Source organism: Sciurus carolinensis, chromosome 7, assembly GCF_902686445.1.
Source record: "Sciurus carolinensis chromosome 7, mSciCar1.2, whole genome shotgun sequence".
NCBI lineage: Eukaryota > Metazoa > Chordata > Mammalia > Rodentia > Sciuridae > Sciurus > Sciurus carolinensis.
Window position 1 is genome coordinate 90463497 of NC_062219.1, and position 19836 is coordinate 90483332.

General features: G+C 35.7%; 1 protein-coding gene across 1 annotated transcript in view; it reads left to right on the forward strand.

Moving 5' to 3' along the window:
* The first annotated feature begins 2102 nt into the window (after nt 1-2102).
* Nucleotides 2103-19836, forward strand: part of Lmbrd1 (LMBR1 domain containing 1) — a 96036-nt gene continuing 78302 nt past the window's right edge. Inside the window, exons 1-3 of the mRNA XM_047559331.1 lie at nt 2103-2339; nt 7835-8011; nt 15147-15207. Of these exons, the coding sequence (XP_047415287.1) occupies nt 2265-2339; nt 7835-8011; nt 15147-15207 (313 nt within the window). The 5' untranslated portion in view covers nt 2103-2264. The remainder of the gene's footprint in view (nt 2340-7834; nt 8012-15146; nt 15208-19836) is intronic.

The following is a 19836-nucleotide window of genomic DNA, read 5'->3' on the forward strand; positions in this document are numbered from 1 at the left end:
AGGATTAATACAAATTAATGAGTGGGCTTAATCAGCAGAGTGTACAAAAATACTAAAAAATATTCAGTTCAGACTCAGCAAAAGCTCTAATTTCATATATAATTATAAGTCCTGGGAAAGAGTATGGGTTTCAATTCTTTGTTTCCCTTCTAGCCATGAATTTTCCTGTATGTGCAGAGTTAAACAGGAATGCAAGAATTCATTCTATATCTCTTGGATCACTCATCTAAATGAAATTTTGATAAATGAATTTGAGAGGATGAGAAAAGAAATTAATGAAAAGATTTCTTAATGGGAACTGCTGCTCATTTGTGGAACCCTACCCTTAACTCTGTGTGTGTGTGTGTTAGGGGAAGGGTTTCAGTGGGATGTTACTCCAATCCCTAGCCTAGTAAGGGAGGTACTACAGTTTGGATATGAATGACAACCAAAGGCTATGATTGATCCCAAGTCAATGGTGTTATTGGAAGGTGGTGAAATATGTAGGAGGTAGGGCTTAGTGGAACTAAGTTAGGTCACTGGGGCCCCAGTCTCTTTCTCTTTCTTGCTTCCCAGTTGCCACAAAGTCAAGAGTCTTCCTCTGCTACACACTCCTACCATGTTGTTCTGTGTTATCCCAGGTCAAAGCAACAGGTCCAGGATATCATGGATGGGAACTCTGAAACCATGAACCAAAATTAAACCTCCCTTCTTACAAGTTGTTGTCTCAATGACAGAAAGCTAACTAACATATGAAGCCTCAAGGGACCTAGTTGGAAATTTTGAAACATGGCCCCTGAAAGTGAGAGACAGAGGGTGGGTGCATGACTTGTGTCTGAAATAACTACAGCTGACTCCAGTGGCCATATCCAAGAAGGGCTGATTTTTGATGATAGAACTAGGAAAATGCAGGTATATTGGGCATGCTTGCAAAGTTGTTGGTGCAAAGTACGTATAGATCATTTCAAATAGAGGGGATTTGAGCTATGTTGGGGGAAATAGGGAGAACAGGACTGGGGTTGTTCTCCAACCCAGAGAGATCCTAAGAATGGATTAGAAGACTTTAGCAGGAAGAATCAAAACTGTACTACAGTATGCCTTGGGAATGTTAGAAGAACTCCGACTACCTGGAATAGAGGTGTCTCTTCAAGGAAACTATTAGAGAGAGGTCTCCAGAGTTGTGAGTGTACCACAGTAGAGCCAAGTTCAAACATCTGCAGGCACAGAAAGCTTGAATACAGTTTATGATGATACCGGTTCACGTTAAAATTGCATTCTTTCCTAGTCTCTTTTTCCTTCCTTATTCTGTCCTGGCAGAAGCACCAGCCCATTCTTTAACTATTGAAGGTTTCCAGCCAGAAAGGGGTCCTAGGTAAGTGATAACACAAGAAATTGTAAACAGATGATGATGTTCATTCACAAAGTTGTGTTTGGCCTACATCACAGACTATGCTTATTCAATTCAGCGGTAAAATGCACACTAAACACACTGGTGGACTCAGGCAAGCCATCCCAAGAGTTCTCTTCCTCTGCCTCACTACTGACCTATGGCAGTATCTGTCTTGTTCACGTCTGAATATTACAAAAGCCTGCCACTTCATTAAGAATATGAAGTGAGATATCTTCAGTGCATAAGCCATCATGGAGATTCACAGGTATGCACAGGTCTAAACAAAAAGGTCATAACATCACATGATAAGGCAACGTCCAGGCAAGTAGGTATCCTGCCTGGGCACCACCGCCAGCAAATCAGAAAGTCACTGGGGCAGTTGGTAAACTTTTGGTCAGAGTCAAACATTCTATTGCTGCATCTGGTGAGTTCCTGCTAATCACATCATCCATTCTGCTTTTTACACTAGGAACAAACTACATTTTCGGGAAATGGAAACCCGTAAAATTCGGTTGTGCCTCCAGACTTCTATAGTCCATCCTTTCCAGAGTCTCTTGACTCTCTCAGTCCATCCGCTTAGGCGAGGTCAAACATTCCAAAAATGTTGCGCTGCTATGCGACGACCTCCTCCTTCGGAACCCAGACCCTGTGAGGCAAAGCAGCTCCATGATGTCACCGCGTCCGGACGTGCCCCGCCCCTAGGCCGTTCTTCCCGCCCCGCCCGGCTCGTCGCCAGGGGACGCTCGTGGGTCGGATCTCCTAGGCAACCAGTTGCTCCGCCCCCTCCGCCCCTTTAACCTTTAGGGTGAGCGGGTTCCGCGTCCCTCGCCCTCTCCCCTTTCCCCCTCCCCCTTCCCTATCCCCTTCGCTCTGGCTGTCCGGACCGGAAGCGAAGATGGCGGCGGTGACTGCTGGCGCGGCTTCAGCCGAGCTGGTGATCGGCTGGTGCATATTCGGCCTCTTACTACTGGTAGGGGAGGCGCTTGGAGTTTTCCCAGTGTTTGCACTGGTGGCAGAAGAGAGGGGCTGGTCCTCCAGCTGGCCTCTCCAGGCCCTGGAGACCCTCTTTGCCCCGCCCTGCTTTTAGCTTGTATTCGGGGCTGGTCTCCATCGGGGGCGGGGGCGGCTCTGGGAAGGCGAGGAGGGGGCGCTGATTTCCGGCGTCTTTTGCTTCCTTTTCACCGATGACGTCTAAAGTGCAGGTGTCATTTACCGAAACTCTTGCTTGATGCCTTGATTGAGGCCTGGGGGTCGACGAGACCCTCGGGGTTGAGAAGGGTGTGGTGGCCTTCCATCCCCAGTAAGGCTAGAGCCCTGGGTGTGAGGCGGCAGCCCCGGGAGTTTTCCAGTTTAGTAGGCAATGGCGTTGTTGACTGGTCTGATTTTTTGAATGGTTTTTTTTCCCGGTGTTCCCTACCCCTGGTGTTAGTTAGTAAGTCTCCAGCCTTCAGTGCCCATTGTGCGATTCCGCCTTGGTGACGTGAGTTGCTCGTTCTGACTTCGAGGTGTCACATTCTTTTCCAATCCTTTTTGCTAAGTGTAGAACAATTGTAGGGTAGAGCGGTAACCCCTTTCTAGGGCCAGTGCCAGGATATGCTACTCCTGTGTCGCCTCAAGGGCCGTCGACAGCTTTTTGTTTCTGACTATTCCATGGGTCTGTAATGGTCCCAAATGACCTAGTTCTTATTTCCCTACCCTAAAAGACAATTCGTTTTTTTTTTTTTTTTTAAATTTGTTCTTCCTTAAATCCTTCTACGTTCTCAGAATTCTTTCCTCATTGCCTTCATCCTGTCCTGTTGTTTCATATTCCAATGTATTTTGACTTCTTGCAAAACAAAAGATTTTTACTTCTAGAAATTTGACATTTGAATTTAGTTTATCAGATGCCCTAGGACTGTCTCCAATATGTTCTGTTAGTAAATTTTTTCAGCAGAAACTCCTATTTTTTTTTTTTTTTGGTGTGTATGTGTTTGTGTGTGTGTGTGTGTGTGTGTGTGTATGAAAATGTGAAATGTAAGGAAAGGCTTCTCTTGCTGCCTTCACTTTCACACATGCCTTTGCACCAGAACATGCTTACCCGCTCTTGAAGGAACTGGAAACTAAAGGTTGGCTGTGGCCTTCAGAGCCATCTACTCCTATGCTTGGAGAATTCCCAAACTTTTCCAGCCCATCATATTCAGTTTATTTAGAAGAAAAGAAACAAGCATATAACCAGTATTGAAGTCCAGTGCATTTAAAACACAATAGGTTTTCTGTTATCTGTAGAAGGATACAAATGAAACAAAACATGGTCTTTAGCAAGGCTTGGAGATAGCTGGGAAAAAGAAAATTCTTGAAACATGTATTTTAAGCATGAAAGCCACAGTAGGAGTTTATAAAGAAGTAGTATTTCTGAGAGCAGAACAACTTTGATAGTAAGAATTGAGGTAGGTTTTAGATAGATGAAGAGGGGATGGCATTTTATTTGGTGAAAGTATAGCAGGAACAAATAAAATAAGAAGGCAATTAAGGAACCAGAAACCTGGATGCTTCATATTTTACCCACAGTATTTAAAAAAAAAATCATGGGTCAAAATTTAATAAATTTTTTACTGCTTTTTTCAAGCACAGTCTTAAGTTACATTGCCTTTTTTTGTGTGTGTGGTGGTGGTGAAGACAATGACAACTAGCAGTTTGGTGCCATTGTCTTGATTCCTGGTAATGCACCAACAGTTTTTATCTACTGTGACTTATGAACCATGAGTGAAAAGGCAGATGACATCTTGGTGTATTGAGTACTCTGTAAGAATAGAAATATAAGGCTCAGATCCCAGTGAATTGAAAACAAATGAGAATAGTTTTCAATTTTGAATCTCTAGAACGAGTTTTAGGGACAAGCAGGGGCCTGGGGACTTCAAACTTTTAGAACTACTGCCAGACATCTACTGAAGAATTGTGACACTGTGTTCCTACTTTTGTGATGATCTTGAGCAAACAGAATGGATTTCAATTTCTTCTACCACATAAAAATGATTAAATTTGGTCTTTCATGCTTATAATGTGTTTACTGTAACAAATCTAAACTTTCTACTTAATTCCCAAAGTCTTCAATAATTTGATTCAACCCATCTTTCAATTACCTTTTTCAGTACTATAGAGATGATCTCCATTTCTGTAAAACAAGTTTATCTTTTTCTTAAAGTGTGAGTATCATCTAAACACTGGTTAGAAATATAAAATATATTGCCCCAACCCACTGAATCAGAATTTGCTGTTTAACAGGATCCCAGGAAGTTTGTATGCTTATTAGTTTAATGCCTGCTCCTTTATCTTTCCTTAATTATTCAGAAAGTTATATATTAATTTATTTTATAAATAAAATGCTCTAAAATATTATTTCATATGACACTTCATAATAATTCCTATTTGCTAATTAGTTACTGTGGCTAACCACTGGGCTAAATATTTAATCCTTATAATCTTCTGTGAAAGTATTCTTATGCCTATTTTATAGGACATTGGTTTATTTATGATACAGTTATATTGCTAACTACAATATAACCTACATAAACAAGATCTTTCGGGTTCTTTTAAAATGTAAAGGAATTCTGAAACCCAAAAGTCAAAACCTGTGCCTTACCTATTTGCCTGGTTGTCTTCCTGATGCTGGCACACTCCTTTTTGATAATACCAACCACTTTGAACTTTACAAAAGTGCATATTTTTCTTGAAATCTATCAAGACTTTTGTTGAACACTTTGTGTTGAGTACTCTGTAAGAATAGAAAGATCAGTCTTGGATGCCAGTGAATTCAAAACAAATTTGAGGAACATTTAAAATATTTATTCATTTAAAAATTTAAAATCAAACCCAATATATATTAATATAAATAACATTTTATGTTTCTCAAAACAAAATATTAGTAAACTGTTGAACCAGAATTTAAATCTAGGTCTTTTTTTATGTACTGGTGATTAAATCCAGGGGTGCTTAATCACTGAGCTGCATCCCCAGCCCTTTGTATGTATTTTTTTTATTTTTTATTTTTTATTTTGAGACAGGGTCTTGCTAAATTCCTTAGGGCCTTAGTTGCTGAGGCTGCCTTTGAACTTGAAATCCTCTCCCTCATCCTCCTGAGTTGCTAGTTATAGCTTACACCACTGTGCCCAGCTCATAGGTCCTATTTTTATTGTTTTTGTTTTGTACCAACATCTGAGTTCCAAAGTCTAAGTCTTTTCTTACCTATTTTTTTCCTCTGTTGATCTGTCACCAGTTGAAATGACAGCAATATGAAGGAATGACTCATAACTTTGATTTCAAATGCATTATGTTAAGTGAAAGAGGTCAAACTCAAATGACAATGCTGTATGAGTACCTAGTAACATTCTAGAGAAGACAGAAATTGTAGAGGCAGATAACAGATTGTGGTTGTCAGGAATTGGAGGTAAAGAGCATGGTTAACTACAAAGAGATAAAGGGAAATTTTCTGGGGTGGTGAACTCCTCTGGATTTTATTTAGAATAATGGTTTTTAAGTTTGACTGATTAGAATCCTCAGGCATTTAAAATACTGATGCCTGGAGGACCCCCCTCCCCCCACTAACTATTCACTTGATGGGGAGTTGGAGGGGGCAAAAGGTATGCATTTTATTTTATTTAATTTTATATATATATTTTTATTAGAGTCATAGTTATGAATAGTAGTTGACTTCATCTTGGCAAATTTATACATCCTTGGAATTTGATGTCAGTTTATGTACCCCTCCCCCCATTTTCTCGCCTTCTGCCTCTGCCCATTCTCCTTCCTCTACTCTACTGTTCTTCCTTTTTCTCATGTATTTATTTATTCTTGTTTGGTTCTTTCTAAAAAGTTCATTTTGCATTTCCTCCCCTTTCCCATCGCTCTTCTCTCCCTCTTGATCTCCTTCTTTACTGACTTCCTCCATAGGTTTACGATATCCAATCCTACCCTCCTTCTTTCCTTTATTTTGCTGTAGCTTCCATATAGGAGAAAAAACACTGGGCCCTTGATTTTCTGGCTTATTTCATTTAGCATGATGTTCTCGATTTCCACTCATTTATCAGCAAATGCCATAATTTCATTCTTTATGACTGAGTAAAATTTCATTGAATATATACATACCACAATTTCTTAATTCATTCCTCTATTGGGCCTTGGGACTGATTCTGTAATTTGGCTATTGTGAAGTGTGCTGCTATAAACATTGAAGTGACTATTTTACTATAGTATGCTGATTTCAGTTCTTTTGGATAACTACCAAGGAGTGGAATAACTGGGTCATATGGTGGTTCCATTCCTAGTTTTTTGAGGACTTTTCATATTGCTTTCCAGAGTGGTTGTACTAATCTGCAGTCCCACCAGCAGTGTAGCAGTGTACCTTTATCCCCATACTCGCACCAGCATTTATTATTATTATTTTTGTGTTCTTTATAATTGTCATTCATTTTGGAGTGAAATGAAATCTTAATATAGTTTTGATTTGCATTTCCCTGATTGCTAAAGACATTGAATGTTTTTCATATATTTGTTGACCATTTGTGTTTCTTCTTTTGAGAAATCCCTGTTTAGTTCCAAAAGATATTTAAAAACTACCCAGGTGATTCTAACTCATGGTCAAGGCTGAAAAGCATTGATTTAATATGTCCTCAACCCCATATAGTTGAAATATAGTCCCTGGACCAGTAGCAGCAGCTTCTGGGAACCCATCACTAATGCAGATTTTTAGGCTCACCCTAGGCCTCTTGAATCTAAGACTCTGGGTTGGGGACCAGCATTCTGTACTTTAATGAACTCTCCACTTGATTCTGATGCTCCCTAAAGATAGAGAATCACTTTAATGATTCCTTCACTAGAAGAGTCTTTATGATAAAGTTATCAAGAATACCTGGTTGACAAGAGTTTCACTTCAGTATCTCTGGGTGTGTTTTATCTCACTTGCTCTGCACATGAATCCATTTTCATTGTTGACTTTTCTTTATTTAATATCCTTTAAAATTTGAATTATAGTAATTGCATAGTAATTATTGCCAGTTAATCTTTTGAACTGTCATAACAAGGCAAAAGTTAATTTTGATCTAAGTTATGTTCTATGATGATTCAGTAATAAGCCTAGGATAGGACAATAACTAGTTATATTTCCTTTGGACCAAGAGATCCACAAGAAAAAGGGAGTCAAAGCTGGTTATAATTATGATATTGTATGTAACCATTAATGGTAACACTGTGTTTTATAAGGACATATGTAACTGAGCACTGTTATTAATAATGTGTATTTTAGCATCGAAGCAAAGTTGTACTACATTCATGAAATAGACTTTGAAAATGCTAAATTTTACAAATGTTTCCTTATACATGTAGAAGCTTCACATTACATAATGTTTCCTACTGGAAACCTTTAAGCACATACAAAGTCAGTGCTGGAAAATACATAGGGGAGTAATGAGCATTCTTTTTGTTCTATTTCAGGCTATTTTGGCATTTTGCTGGATATATGTTCGTAAATACCAAAGTCAGAGAGAAAGTGAAGTTGTCTCCACCATAACAGCGATTTTTTCTCTAGCAATTGCACTTATCACATCAGCACTTCTACCAGTGGATATATTTCTGGTTTCTTACATGAAAAATCAAAATGGTACATTTAAGGTATGTATTATCATACTATGTAATTTTTTTTCTTTCAAGTTCTGAGCAATTAAATCCAGTATGTTTTGTGTTTCCTTTTTTGTATCTGAGAGTAAGAATAGAAATGCAGCATAAAGGCTAAGAATGCAACATGATAAAATAGAAGCAAACTATTAATTGACATAAGAAACTATTAATTCAGTAACCTTGCAAATGTGAGAAATGCCTTTTGTTAATCTGAAAATATTTTAAGTAAGCATAATAGGTTTTATTTTTGTGCCTCATAATTCTTGAAGCTAATATTTGTTGAATATTTACCATGTGTCAGTTCCTATTTTGTTTTTTACGTGTATTAACATCCTTTGATCTCCCAAACAACCCTATGAGGTAGATAAGATTATTCATAGTTTTAAGGATAAAAACCAAGTTTCAGCTTGTCAGTGTTGGTGGTGCCCATTTTTTTAGTAGTCATTGTCTGCATCATAATTTTTATTGTTTATCATTAATGAAATTGCATTATACTCATTTGAACAAGATTTTAAGAATTCATCCTCCTTAAAAGCAAAAATATTACTTGTTAAAACTAAGGCTGTATATTAAATTTCTCCTAAAAGAAGAAAATACACAGATGTAATTCATGTGCTTACTTTATATTTATTAAATATAAATGTGATATAAATAACTAGAAGAGCACAAAATCTATGGTGAATTTTTCCTACTTAATAAAAAACTTTTAAAAAATATTATTAGGATATTATTTATTTGGAAACTGTAGGTTCTCCATTTTTTAACTTTTCTTTATTTGTTTGTAGTTCTGTTTGTTTTAGTCTCTTCAACTTAGACAGCATATTAGGTTTTTTTTGTTTTTGTTGTTGTACTTGACACTTTTTTCTTGATACCTTGAAACATTCTTTGTATGTCTTCCTCCCTCTGTCTTCCCCTTTCTCTCTCTCTCCTTATCTGCTCTTTACAAATGAAATTCTCAGTTTTCATTTGGAGTCAGCTAACTCTCAAAAGTAGAACCCCTCCAGATTTAAAAACTTCTCCCTGATAAACTTTTTTCTCCAAAAAGCTATTGCTGAATCCTTTTCAGGTACTTAGCAAAAAACAAGTGTAAAGTATTTAACAATTAGTTCTTCAGGTGTTGTGCTATAATTGTAATATAGTCATGTTCAAGCAAATATTTGCCACAATGGCTTTAAATCTATTCTAGGTTTATTCATTGGTATAAATGTGTATTGGTTAGCAATATGCTGTGGTATTGCTTTCCATAGTGAATGATACTTGTATTCTAATGTTCTTTTCTCTCACCTCCTCTACACTCTCCTTTCCTCTCCTCTTCTTTTTTTTGGTACTGGGGATTAACCCCAGACTCTACTAAATGAGCTACATCCCCAGTTCTTTTTATTTTGAGGCAGAATCTCATTAATTGCATTGGCTGGCCTTGAAATTTAGATCCTCCTTCTTTGGCCTCCAGAGTAGCTGGAATTACAGGCAGGTGCCACCATGCCCAGCTCCTAATGTACACTTTTTATTCCTAAATCCCTCCTTTCTCCGCCTTCTTATAGAAGGTGTATATTACAATGTCCAAGTTGTTTCTGATTATATTTCTTTTAACATAAAGCATTGTACATAATTTTAACTAGATAATTGCTTAGTTTCTAACTTCTTGTGAAATAATCTACTTTTATATAAAAAAGAACCTTAAAGCTTAGCTATAGATCCTCTAGTAAACAGTCTTGTGTAGTTTGAATAGTGAACTATACCATTAAAAATGATAAATTGACACTAGTGTGAACAAATATTCTTTATTTTATACAGCATGTAAAAAAAATTTAAAGTTAGTAATTAAGATATGGCATCAAAACAGTATTTTCGTGTTGTTTATATCCTACTCTTATCCCCTAGTGATTAATCTCTTTATGGCCTGTTGTTATAACATATGTGGGTTGAATGTTATTACTTTCTCATTTCTATTTTCAGATGGTGGTTATTATATCTTAGAACTTTGTCTTCTTCTCTGAACCTTAAATACATTTATTTATTTAACATTTATTATTTAAATGTTATTATTTAATGTTTAGCACATAGTATGTGCTTGACAAAGTAGTTTCTGGAGATTTTGATGAAAACAAATAAAGTTGCTATTTTCATGGAGCTTAGAGTATGTAACGCCAGACAAGTAGTCAACAAATAAATAAAATAAGGTAACATCTTAGTGATAAATTCTGTAAGGATACATAATATATTGATATGAGATTCTAATCAGGTTGTGGGTAATGCAGAAATGAGTGAGATGAGACCTGAATAGGAGCCAGCTCAGAGCCAGAGAGAGAAGTCTCAGCAAATACAAAAGCCCTTAGGCAGGATGAATTGGCTTTTTTTGACTGAAGTGTGCTGTTGAGGTTTTACTTTTGTTTAAGCTAAGAACCAGAGGAAGACAGGGATCAAATGGCTTATAATTTTCATGTTAGTAAATTTAGATTTTCTCCTAATAGAAAATTAGTGAAGGTAAAAGGTGCAGGTGAGTTGAATTGGAGTGGTGCTATTGGACAGAAATGATTAAAAGCAATATATATTTTGGAGGTAGAACTTCTGGATGTGTTTATGGATTGGATATGAGAGGGTGAAGGTAAAAGAAAACTGGAGCACTGATACCTGGGTTTTTATACAGCTTAGAGAAATAGGGAAATCTAGAGGAATAATGGGGCATAAGCATGCACATGGGTATATGAGGGAGCGTAGAGAAAAAAATGTGTTGTAAATAAGTTATCTTCAAAGCAACTATTTTATATTTGCAAGTGGAGGTATCAAGTAGGAAGTGAAGCTCTGAAGAGAGCTAGGATTGGAGAGAAGTATTTGGGAGAAAACATTTGAATATCATTTAGATCTGTAGACTGGTAACTAGGGAGACTGAGTATTGAAAGAAGACTTGACATTGGAATATTTCAATATGTAGAGGCCATCAAAGGGAAGAAGGTGGAACCTGAGAAGTAAGAGGAAAAGTAGAAAAGGAAATCAGGAGAAGATAAAATAGTTAAAAATAGTTTTTTGAGTGTTGTTGAGAGGTGAAATGAAAGGGATAGAGAAGTGACAACTGGATTTGGTCATTGGTAACTCTGAAGAATAATTTTAGCATAGCAGTAGGGTGGTCAGGTTGGAGTCAGTTAAATATGGACAGTGAGGTCAGGATGTAGTGATAGGGAATACTGTCAACTCTTCAGGAAGGTTTGTCCTCTAGGGAAGTAGGGGGTGGTGGTTCATGTTTTTATCTGTGGTCGTAATGTCTTTGTCTCCTTGAGATTAATGGGAATTATAGAGTTTGTATACTTTAAACTACAGTAGAATGGGAGGAATTTTTGAGAATGGAGATAATGTGTCATTGCAAGGTGTAAATGCTTGACAGCTGTGGAGGTAGCCAGACCTCTAAGTCAGTGGTTCTCCACTATTGACATTTTGTGCTACGTAATTCTTTGTGGTGGGGGACTTAGTTTTTCAGATGCCTACTTAATAGATGCCTGTGGCACTCTGATTGCGCCTCCCTCTGGCCAGTATCTCTAGACATTTCAAATGCCCATGGGAACAAAATGGATCCTGAATGAAAACTACTGATCTAAGGTAAGGTTATCAGGCAAAAGTGAGGAGAGTCATGCTGGAATTTTAGGTTGGACACTGGGTTTTATAAAGTCATCTTGAAGGATAGGAAAAGGAATTTACATATGTGACCCCACTACATTTTTGTTCTATGGAATTCATATCATTTTCCTTTCTTCTGAAACATTCTTCTGTAATAGTCTCTATTTAGTATTAGTTTTTGAGTGTCTTACGTTCCTTTGGGTCTTAAGTGATTGAAGTTTCTTTTTGTTTCTACTTTGGGAGGCAATAGTTTATAAAACATATCAAGGGTATAGTGGTTTTCAAAAGTAAAAGAAGGAAGGTTTAATAAAGTAAGCTGTCTTGACAGTAAATCAAATGTTTTGGAGGCGAAGGAGTGTGTAAAAGCCAAGTACACTAATAGTACTTGAGTGATGTTGTATATATTACACATATTTGTAGCTTTAGAATAGTAACAGTTTTACTCTCTATTGCCTAGAATTGGTTAGACAAAAGAAACTTCTAGAGTAAAAGATGTTAAATTTGAGTGATTATTTGGCTATAAATTACCTTCAAAGTTTCTACTTTCAATCCCCCCCCACGTCCCCCTGTGTTTGGACTCTTGTCCAATTTTAAAGTTTGAATTTTAAAAGTGTTTCTTAGAACATTACTACTTCCTGGGGCTATCTTGGAAACTAGGGACTCTTTATAAATATGTAACAAGTGGAAAAGCTATAATTATCCTCTTAGTCCATTGATAAATTACTCTTCATTTGATCATCTTCATCAGAAATCTTTTTAAATTTCCAATTTGATGCATAAGCAATCACTAAAGAAGCACCACTCTTAGGAGCTGAAGCTTTGGTGGTTATGTATATATGCATTTGGATACTAATTAAATCATTGAGAAAAAAATTTGAAATCATTATATAGAATTTTCCTCAGTGCTTTCCATTCCAATTGGTAAGCACTATGTATGCTTTCTTTCAATTTTTAAAAGTGTTTTTAGGTGTTTCTTTTGTTCCCTTTTTTCACCCAAAGAGATGGTTGCATGTGTTAAAACTATTGGTAGCAACATGTTCTTTTCTCTCTACTCAAAAGTACTTCATGTGTATGTTTCTCTGCCAGTTTTTTAAATAGGTTTTATTGTTTTTAATGTCTGTGTGGTATTCTCTGCTATGAATATACAATAGTATGTTTTACCATCTTTCCTGTGGGTTTTTAGATTGTCTCCAGTTTTAAAAATGTTTTAAATAACACTGCACTGAATATGGTTGGTCAAAGAAATTTTAAGCAAAAACCATAATTGTTACTTGGTGCAGGCTAGCATTTACTGGGATAAGGATCAGCAAGTGCTCATGTTCATGTATAAGCTGACATTATGCAAGAGATAAGCTCTCCCATAGTGCAAGTACTTCAGTACTTCAACACCCTTTCTTCTGTCTTAAAGGGCAAGCAGAAGAGTGGTCTTATAGATAGATAAACACTTGGGACTAGAGTATCAAGTAGTCTGAGCTAAGTAGGTACAAGCTGTTCATAGGGTCATTAGGACATGTTCATTAGGACATTCTCATTGCTGAATACCTGTTGAAGACTGTGGGCTCCTTCGTCACAGGAGTAGTTGAAATTAAGTGTGGTTTCTCTTGTGTGGGGAAGGGAGGCCCTGTTCAGGCTACCTTGTTGCCAGGGAAATCAGAAAGAATCCCAGGGTCATTCATTAACCAATGCTACTTTTAAATCTATCCCTATACTGATATCTATCTTAACTTGTGAATATTTGTAGGATAGACTCAACAAAGGATATCTAAGTCATAGACTCTCCTCCTATTAATGCAAAGGAGACGCTTTTGACTTCACATTTTGCCACTACTTCATATTATTAATGTTTTCTATTATACCAGTTAGGATGAAACATTATTAAAATTATTATTATTTTCATGTTATACTAGTAAAATGTAATAATTGAGAAATTTCTTATCGTTGGTCTTTTTCAAATTATTTCCTGGAGTTTGCCTGTTTTTTCAGATAGAGTTTTAGAATCAACATATCAATATGCTCTACCCTTGGTACATTGGAATTCCTTCTTTCCTCCCTCCCCTTTCCACTTCCCTTCTTTCTTTCTGTTTTCTCTCCTCCCTCCCTCCTTCCTTTTCTTTCTTTCAAGAGACAAGTTCTTGCTTATTGCCCAGGCTGTCACTGAACTTCTAAGTTCAAGCAATTTTCCCACTTTAGCCTTCCAAGTAATTGGGAGTATAGGCACATGCCATCACGCCTGGCTCACTCAGAACACTGGGGTTTTGATTGGCAATATATTATTTTTATAGATTAATTTGGAATGAATTAGTATTTATGATCTTTCATGTTGGGACAGGCGATTTTCCATTTATTTAGGTCTTTTACAGTCTATAGTTAGGTTAGTTTTCTTTATATAGTTAATTTTTAAAATTTGGCTTATTAAGCTGTATTTTTATAGCTCTTTGGAAAGTGCTATTGTTTGTTTTGGGTCTCGGTTTTGCACTTGCAAGTTTGGATTTTCCACAATTTTATTTTAGTTATTTATCTGCAAGAAGTTCATAGATGCTCATTGTTAGATGTGTTTATAGGAAAAAAACAAGAAAAATCCTAAATTATTTTAAGAAAAGTAAGTGTTGATAATTTCCTTAACAGCATTCATAGTGGGATGTTGACACTGACTTGAATTCTTGAAATGTTTATTTAAAAAAATGACCTGCATTCTAATTTGAACCTTGCTACTTAATATCAATGACCAGTTCCATAGACTCTCCAGGTTTAATTTTTCACATCCATAGAATTTAGGGTATGAGACAAAAATATTTGATATTATACCTCCATTCTGATTCAGTAGTGCATAGATTTTTTCCTATTGACAAGATTAATTTGAATTATATCTTACGTAAGTTTATTAATTTAAAGAACACTTATAAGGTATGAATACAAAGGAGTTTAGATAGACTTTTATGTATTTTAAAAATGATAATCTGTTCAAGTATTTATAAAATACAAATTACATTTGTTAATGTCTGCATAAATTCATCACTGTTTTCCATTGCCTTCAGGACAAAGTCCAAAATACTATGACTCACAAGTCTCTCCAGCATATGCCCTTCCTTTCCCTTATTCCACCTGCTTTCTCTTACTTTTCTAGTGAATCTGCAGTTTAACTTCTTGCGGTTTTTCTAACTCTTCATGTATATTCCTTTCTCTTTCCTCTTTCATCTCTTTCTTTCTATCTTCTCTCGTTTTCCCTAAGAACATCCTCTCTTACCTTTGGTCTCTCATTTTAGATAATTTTGGGGAAGTCATTCCTGATCTTCAGTTCAATTGGGTGCCTTTTGTTTCCTCAGAACTGTTGTCTTATTTAAGCATTTCCCTATTGAAATTTATCTGTTTACTTGTCTGTCTCTCTTTTATTGAAAACATAGACCATACCTTATTTGAGTTAATGATAAACTTTAAAAGTGAAATTCTGTCAAATTAAATCTTAACTGTTGGGCAAGTGGATGTTAAAATTAATATTGCTATTGTTTCTTTACTGTCCTAGGACTGGGCTAATGCTAATGTCAGCAAACAGATTGAGGATACTGTATTATATGGCTACTATAGTAAGTATCTTTTAGTTATATTTCCTATTTAGGCTGCTGTCAGAATGTAGAATAAAGCTACATTTAAACTTTTAATTTTGATATCACATATGAGATTACTATTTTCTGAACCAGGAATAAATAAATAATATGTCTTAATTCTCAATATTCTAAAACTTTTAGTGCCTACTTTGCATCTTTTGGGTTTGCTTATAACACTTCTTTATGATGATTCGATCTGGTTACTTTAAGTTTCATATCTCTTGTGTTAGCATTGCTGATTTCCCATACTTACTTGTGCTCTTTATTTAAAAATCTGTTTTCCAGAATTTTTTTGGTAAGTGTTGACAATAGTAGAGCACTCTCCCTGAAGAATTTTCACCATTAACTTTATTGTACTCTACAGAGGCATTTAATTCAGAGACTATGGTTGATTGGTACCTCCCTTCCTTCCCTTTCCCCTCCCCTTCTTTGAGTATCATATTTTTTAAATTTACAATAACCACCTACATTTTTATTTCTTTTCAAATAATCATGAGACTTATGCTATTAAAGATGTATAATTTCTTATTTATAGAAGAGATTCTATTTCTACTCCTCGGTAAATAAGATGTATAATATTTCAGTTGGAAACTTAAAAAATACAGATATTTCTATTAATGGGAATTTTTTTCAAATGTTTCATTGGATTTTAATTTGGCTATGTTGGTTCTAACCGCATTTTCTCCTGATCTAAAATGTACAGGACCCATTGTGACATTCTATCCTTTGGTATAGGTTTTGGAAAGATTTTATAGTATTTTAATATAGAATTTAATATTTCTAAAAATGGCATTAATAGGGAAAGTGGTGACATTTGGGTGACTTCTTTAGTTACTAGTACTGTATTAGCATTAATTTTCTTGTTAAGTTTTGTATGATTACATAAAATGTTACATTAAAGGATGATGGCATAAGGGTATGTGGCAACTCTTGGTACTGTTTTTGCAACTGTTCTTCATGTCTAAAATTATTTCTAAATAAAAAAAACAAAAGGACAAGAAAGGAGTTTATTATTTCTGATTAATACATTAAATATGTTATAAGGGTAATTGTGAAATTGTTGATAATGGTTCTTAGTAAGTAGACAGTTGCCTTTTCAGTAAAAATTTATTGGAAGGATATAGATTACTTTTTCAAAAACAATTTTGGGGGACAAGTCTATAACTTTTTTAACACTAAAGTAAAGTTATCCTGTAGACATGTGACAAGATAAGCCAACTTTCCTTGTTAGCAAAGTCCAAGTCCAGGAACTATATCTTATCATTGAAACTAGAGGCCACTGAACTAATCTATTAAAACCAAGGTCACAAAAGACTTGTAAACCAGCATATTACTTCATCAGCTCTTTTCAGTTGGTTCCATGTAGGGAATTCAACCTACAGAAAAGTATTTTAGTATTTTTTCAGTTCTTTCAAGGAGAGTATGTCTTCAGTCCTCATGAGGATAAAGTGACTTTAAAATAGAATTTAAAACATGTAGGAAATGGGTCAGTCCTTACAAATAATAGGTGCTTTAGGGGCTTAGTGTTAGTGCTATGCAGAACTTAGGTTGTGCTAAAAAATATAACTTCTTTGAGTTAGGATAGTTGAGACACGCTGGTCTAGGGAAGAAACGTGCATGAAAAGCCAAATTATGAGTAAAATTTTTGATGACTATGAAGTCAAAACAATTTAATTGGATAATATTAATGGTTATTATTATAAAGTTGGTCACATCCATCTAACTATCCACCCAGGCCTTTGGCTTTAACTCAGTGGTGTCCTACAACTAAGAGCCTGAAATAATTGTGCAGTTTCTAAAATAGTTATTATCCTCAACCCCAGCTATTTCTTCTGAAATGCTAGATACTATCTGGTTACCTCTTAGATAGATGTCTTCTGAATTCTGAGAACTAAAAAATTCATAGCACTATATTTATCTATTGCCTCCATCAGATTTTACAGTTGTCTAATCTCTGCTAATACATTGGCACATTTTCAGTCTAGCCTTGCCAGGCACTATGCAAGACTTTTACATTCAGCATCCTTTTTAATTTTCATAAGTACCTGTCTCCTTACCATCCTGCTTTTCTTTTGTATTTTCTACCTTTTACAGAGGAAGAAATTGATGTTAAAGATCATCTTGTTAGTGGCAGAGCCCAAAGTAGAACTTATTTCCTAAGCTGGAGCTATTTGCCTTTAAGCAAATGATTCTGGAGATGTTGCCTATGGGAGTGGTCAGCAGCATTGAACCTCCAGAGCAGCTTCAGAAATTTTCTGGGGACATTTTAAAAATTACAGAATGCTAGATCGTGTTCAGAAGTTCTGTTTTACTTGGTGTGTAAGGCAGCTTGGTAATCCATTACCGAAATGTTAATGGTGCTGTTTCTGATTTTAACACAGGTAGGTTTAGGCAGATGTGGTGGATTTCATAAGGTGTTTCAGGTGCATGAAACACATGCATGAGAGGTTTGGGGCATAGGGAGGCTAAGCATTGAATCCATGAGAACTAGTAGGCTTTTAATTGTCTTCTGTGTTGGGGTTCCATGTGTGCTTTTAAAAGAAAAGCTATCTGCTAACAAAGCATTTGACAGCCTCTTTTCTAGCTTATTAAGGTTAATTTTCAGATGTTAATTAGTGATCATTTAGAGTAGACTGTATACATGTTTTTTAAGAACAGCTGTTTCAGGGCTCTCCTACCTTTGTCAGGTTTTTTAGTGCCAGTAGGTTTTTTAATATGCCAGTTTCTATGAAAAAATCTGGTCACAAAGGTTTAAATTCTTATTAAAGTTCTCTTAAAGTAGTTTTAGTTGTCTTCCTCCATAAAATATTTAAGAATGCTAACTTACAAATTACTGATTTGAATTTATATGTTCACTGCCTTTTTATTCTTTATTATGTTGAAATTCACTGGTCCATTTACACTTTGAATCAGTCTTTTACCTGTACATGATTTTTTGATATTTCATTGCCTTATTCATCTGGAAAATATTGGTTCAATGAATAATATAGGTCTTTCAAATGTTGACACATATCATTATAATTAGTAATTACATTTAGCAATGTCACCACTATTTTTATTAGAAAAGTCCTTTTGTATTGGGAAGTGTAAAACTCAAGATACAAAGGTGATAAATTTAAGTTTTCCCAAATTCTGATTTTCTCATGAAAACTTGAGTTTTATCAGGGTTAACAAGTACTGTCATGTATTTACTTATTTTCTTTGCAGTTTCTTTTTTGTTGTTGTTTTGTTTGCTTGCTTGTTTTTTGATATCTTGCTATTTGTGCAGGATGGCCTTAAAGTCCTGAACTCAAGTGATCCTCCTACCTCAGTCTCCTGAGTAGCTGGGACTGTGGTTGCATGCCACTGCGCTCAATGTTCACTGTTCATTTTTGACAAAGAGTGCTATATAATTAAGTCTGGAAAACCATTGCGCATTGGTCAGTTGTTCTTTCAAGCAAAAAAAGAGGATTTAAAAAAAAATGTGCGTAGTGAATCTCATAACTGCAATAGCATGCTGTTGAGACATTTATAAGACACCAGTGAATATGCTTTAAGTATACTTCTTGTCCCACAGAATATTAAAAGATACATATTTAAGGGTAGATGTTTAATAGACATTTTACTTTCATGAATAAAAGTCCCAAACTCCTTCTTCCTCTGAAGGGTACAAAACAACTGCTAGTATAGTGTGGGTCCACTGTTCTCATTCCTTTTAAAAGGCCAGCAGTTTGTCCACTGTTGTTTCTGTTCCATCAAAAATTTCACATTTAATTTGTTTTGTTTTGTTTTGTTTTTTTGCAGTACTGGGGATCGAACTCAGGGCCTTGTGCTTGCAAGACAAGCACTCTACCAGCTGAGCTATTTATTTCGATAGATGCAGAAAAAGCATTCGATAATATACAGCATCCCTTCATGCTCAAAACACTAGAAAAAATAGGGATAGTGGGAACATTCCTTAACATTGTAAAGGCCATCTACGCTAAGCCCATGGCTAATATTCTAAATGGTGAAAAACTGAAAGCATTCCCCCTAAAAACTGGAACAAGGCAGGGATGCCCTCTTTCACCACTTCTATTCAACATCGTCCTTGAAACTCTAGCCAGAGCAATTAGACAAACCAAAGAAATTAAAGGGATACGAATAGGAAAAGAAGAACTCAAACTGTCCCTGCTTGCTGATGACATGATTATATATTTAGAGGAACCTGGAAATTCCACCAGAAAACTTTTAGAACTCATAAGTGAATTCAGTAAAGTAGCAGGTTACCAGATCAATGCTTATAAATCCAATGCATTTTTATACATAAGTGATGAATCTTCAGAAAGAGAAGTTAGGAAAACTACCCCATTCACAATAGCCTCGAAAAAAAAAAATACTTGGGAATCAATCTCACAAAAGAGGTGAAAGACCTCTACAATGAGAACTACAGAACACTAAAGAAAGAAATTCAAGAAAACCTTAGAAGATGGAAAGAGCTCCCATGTTCTTGGATAGGCAGAATTAATATTGTCAAAATGGCCATACTACCTAAAGTGCTATACAGATTCAATGCAATTCCAATTAAAATCCCAATGATGTACCTTACAGAAATAGAGCAAGCAATTATGAAATTCATCTGGAAGAATA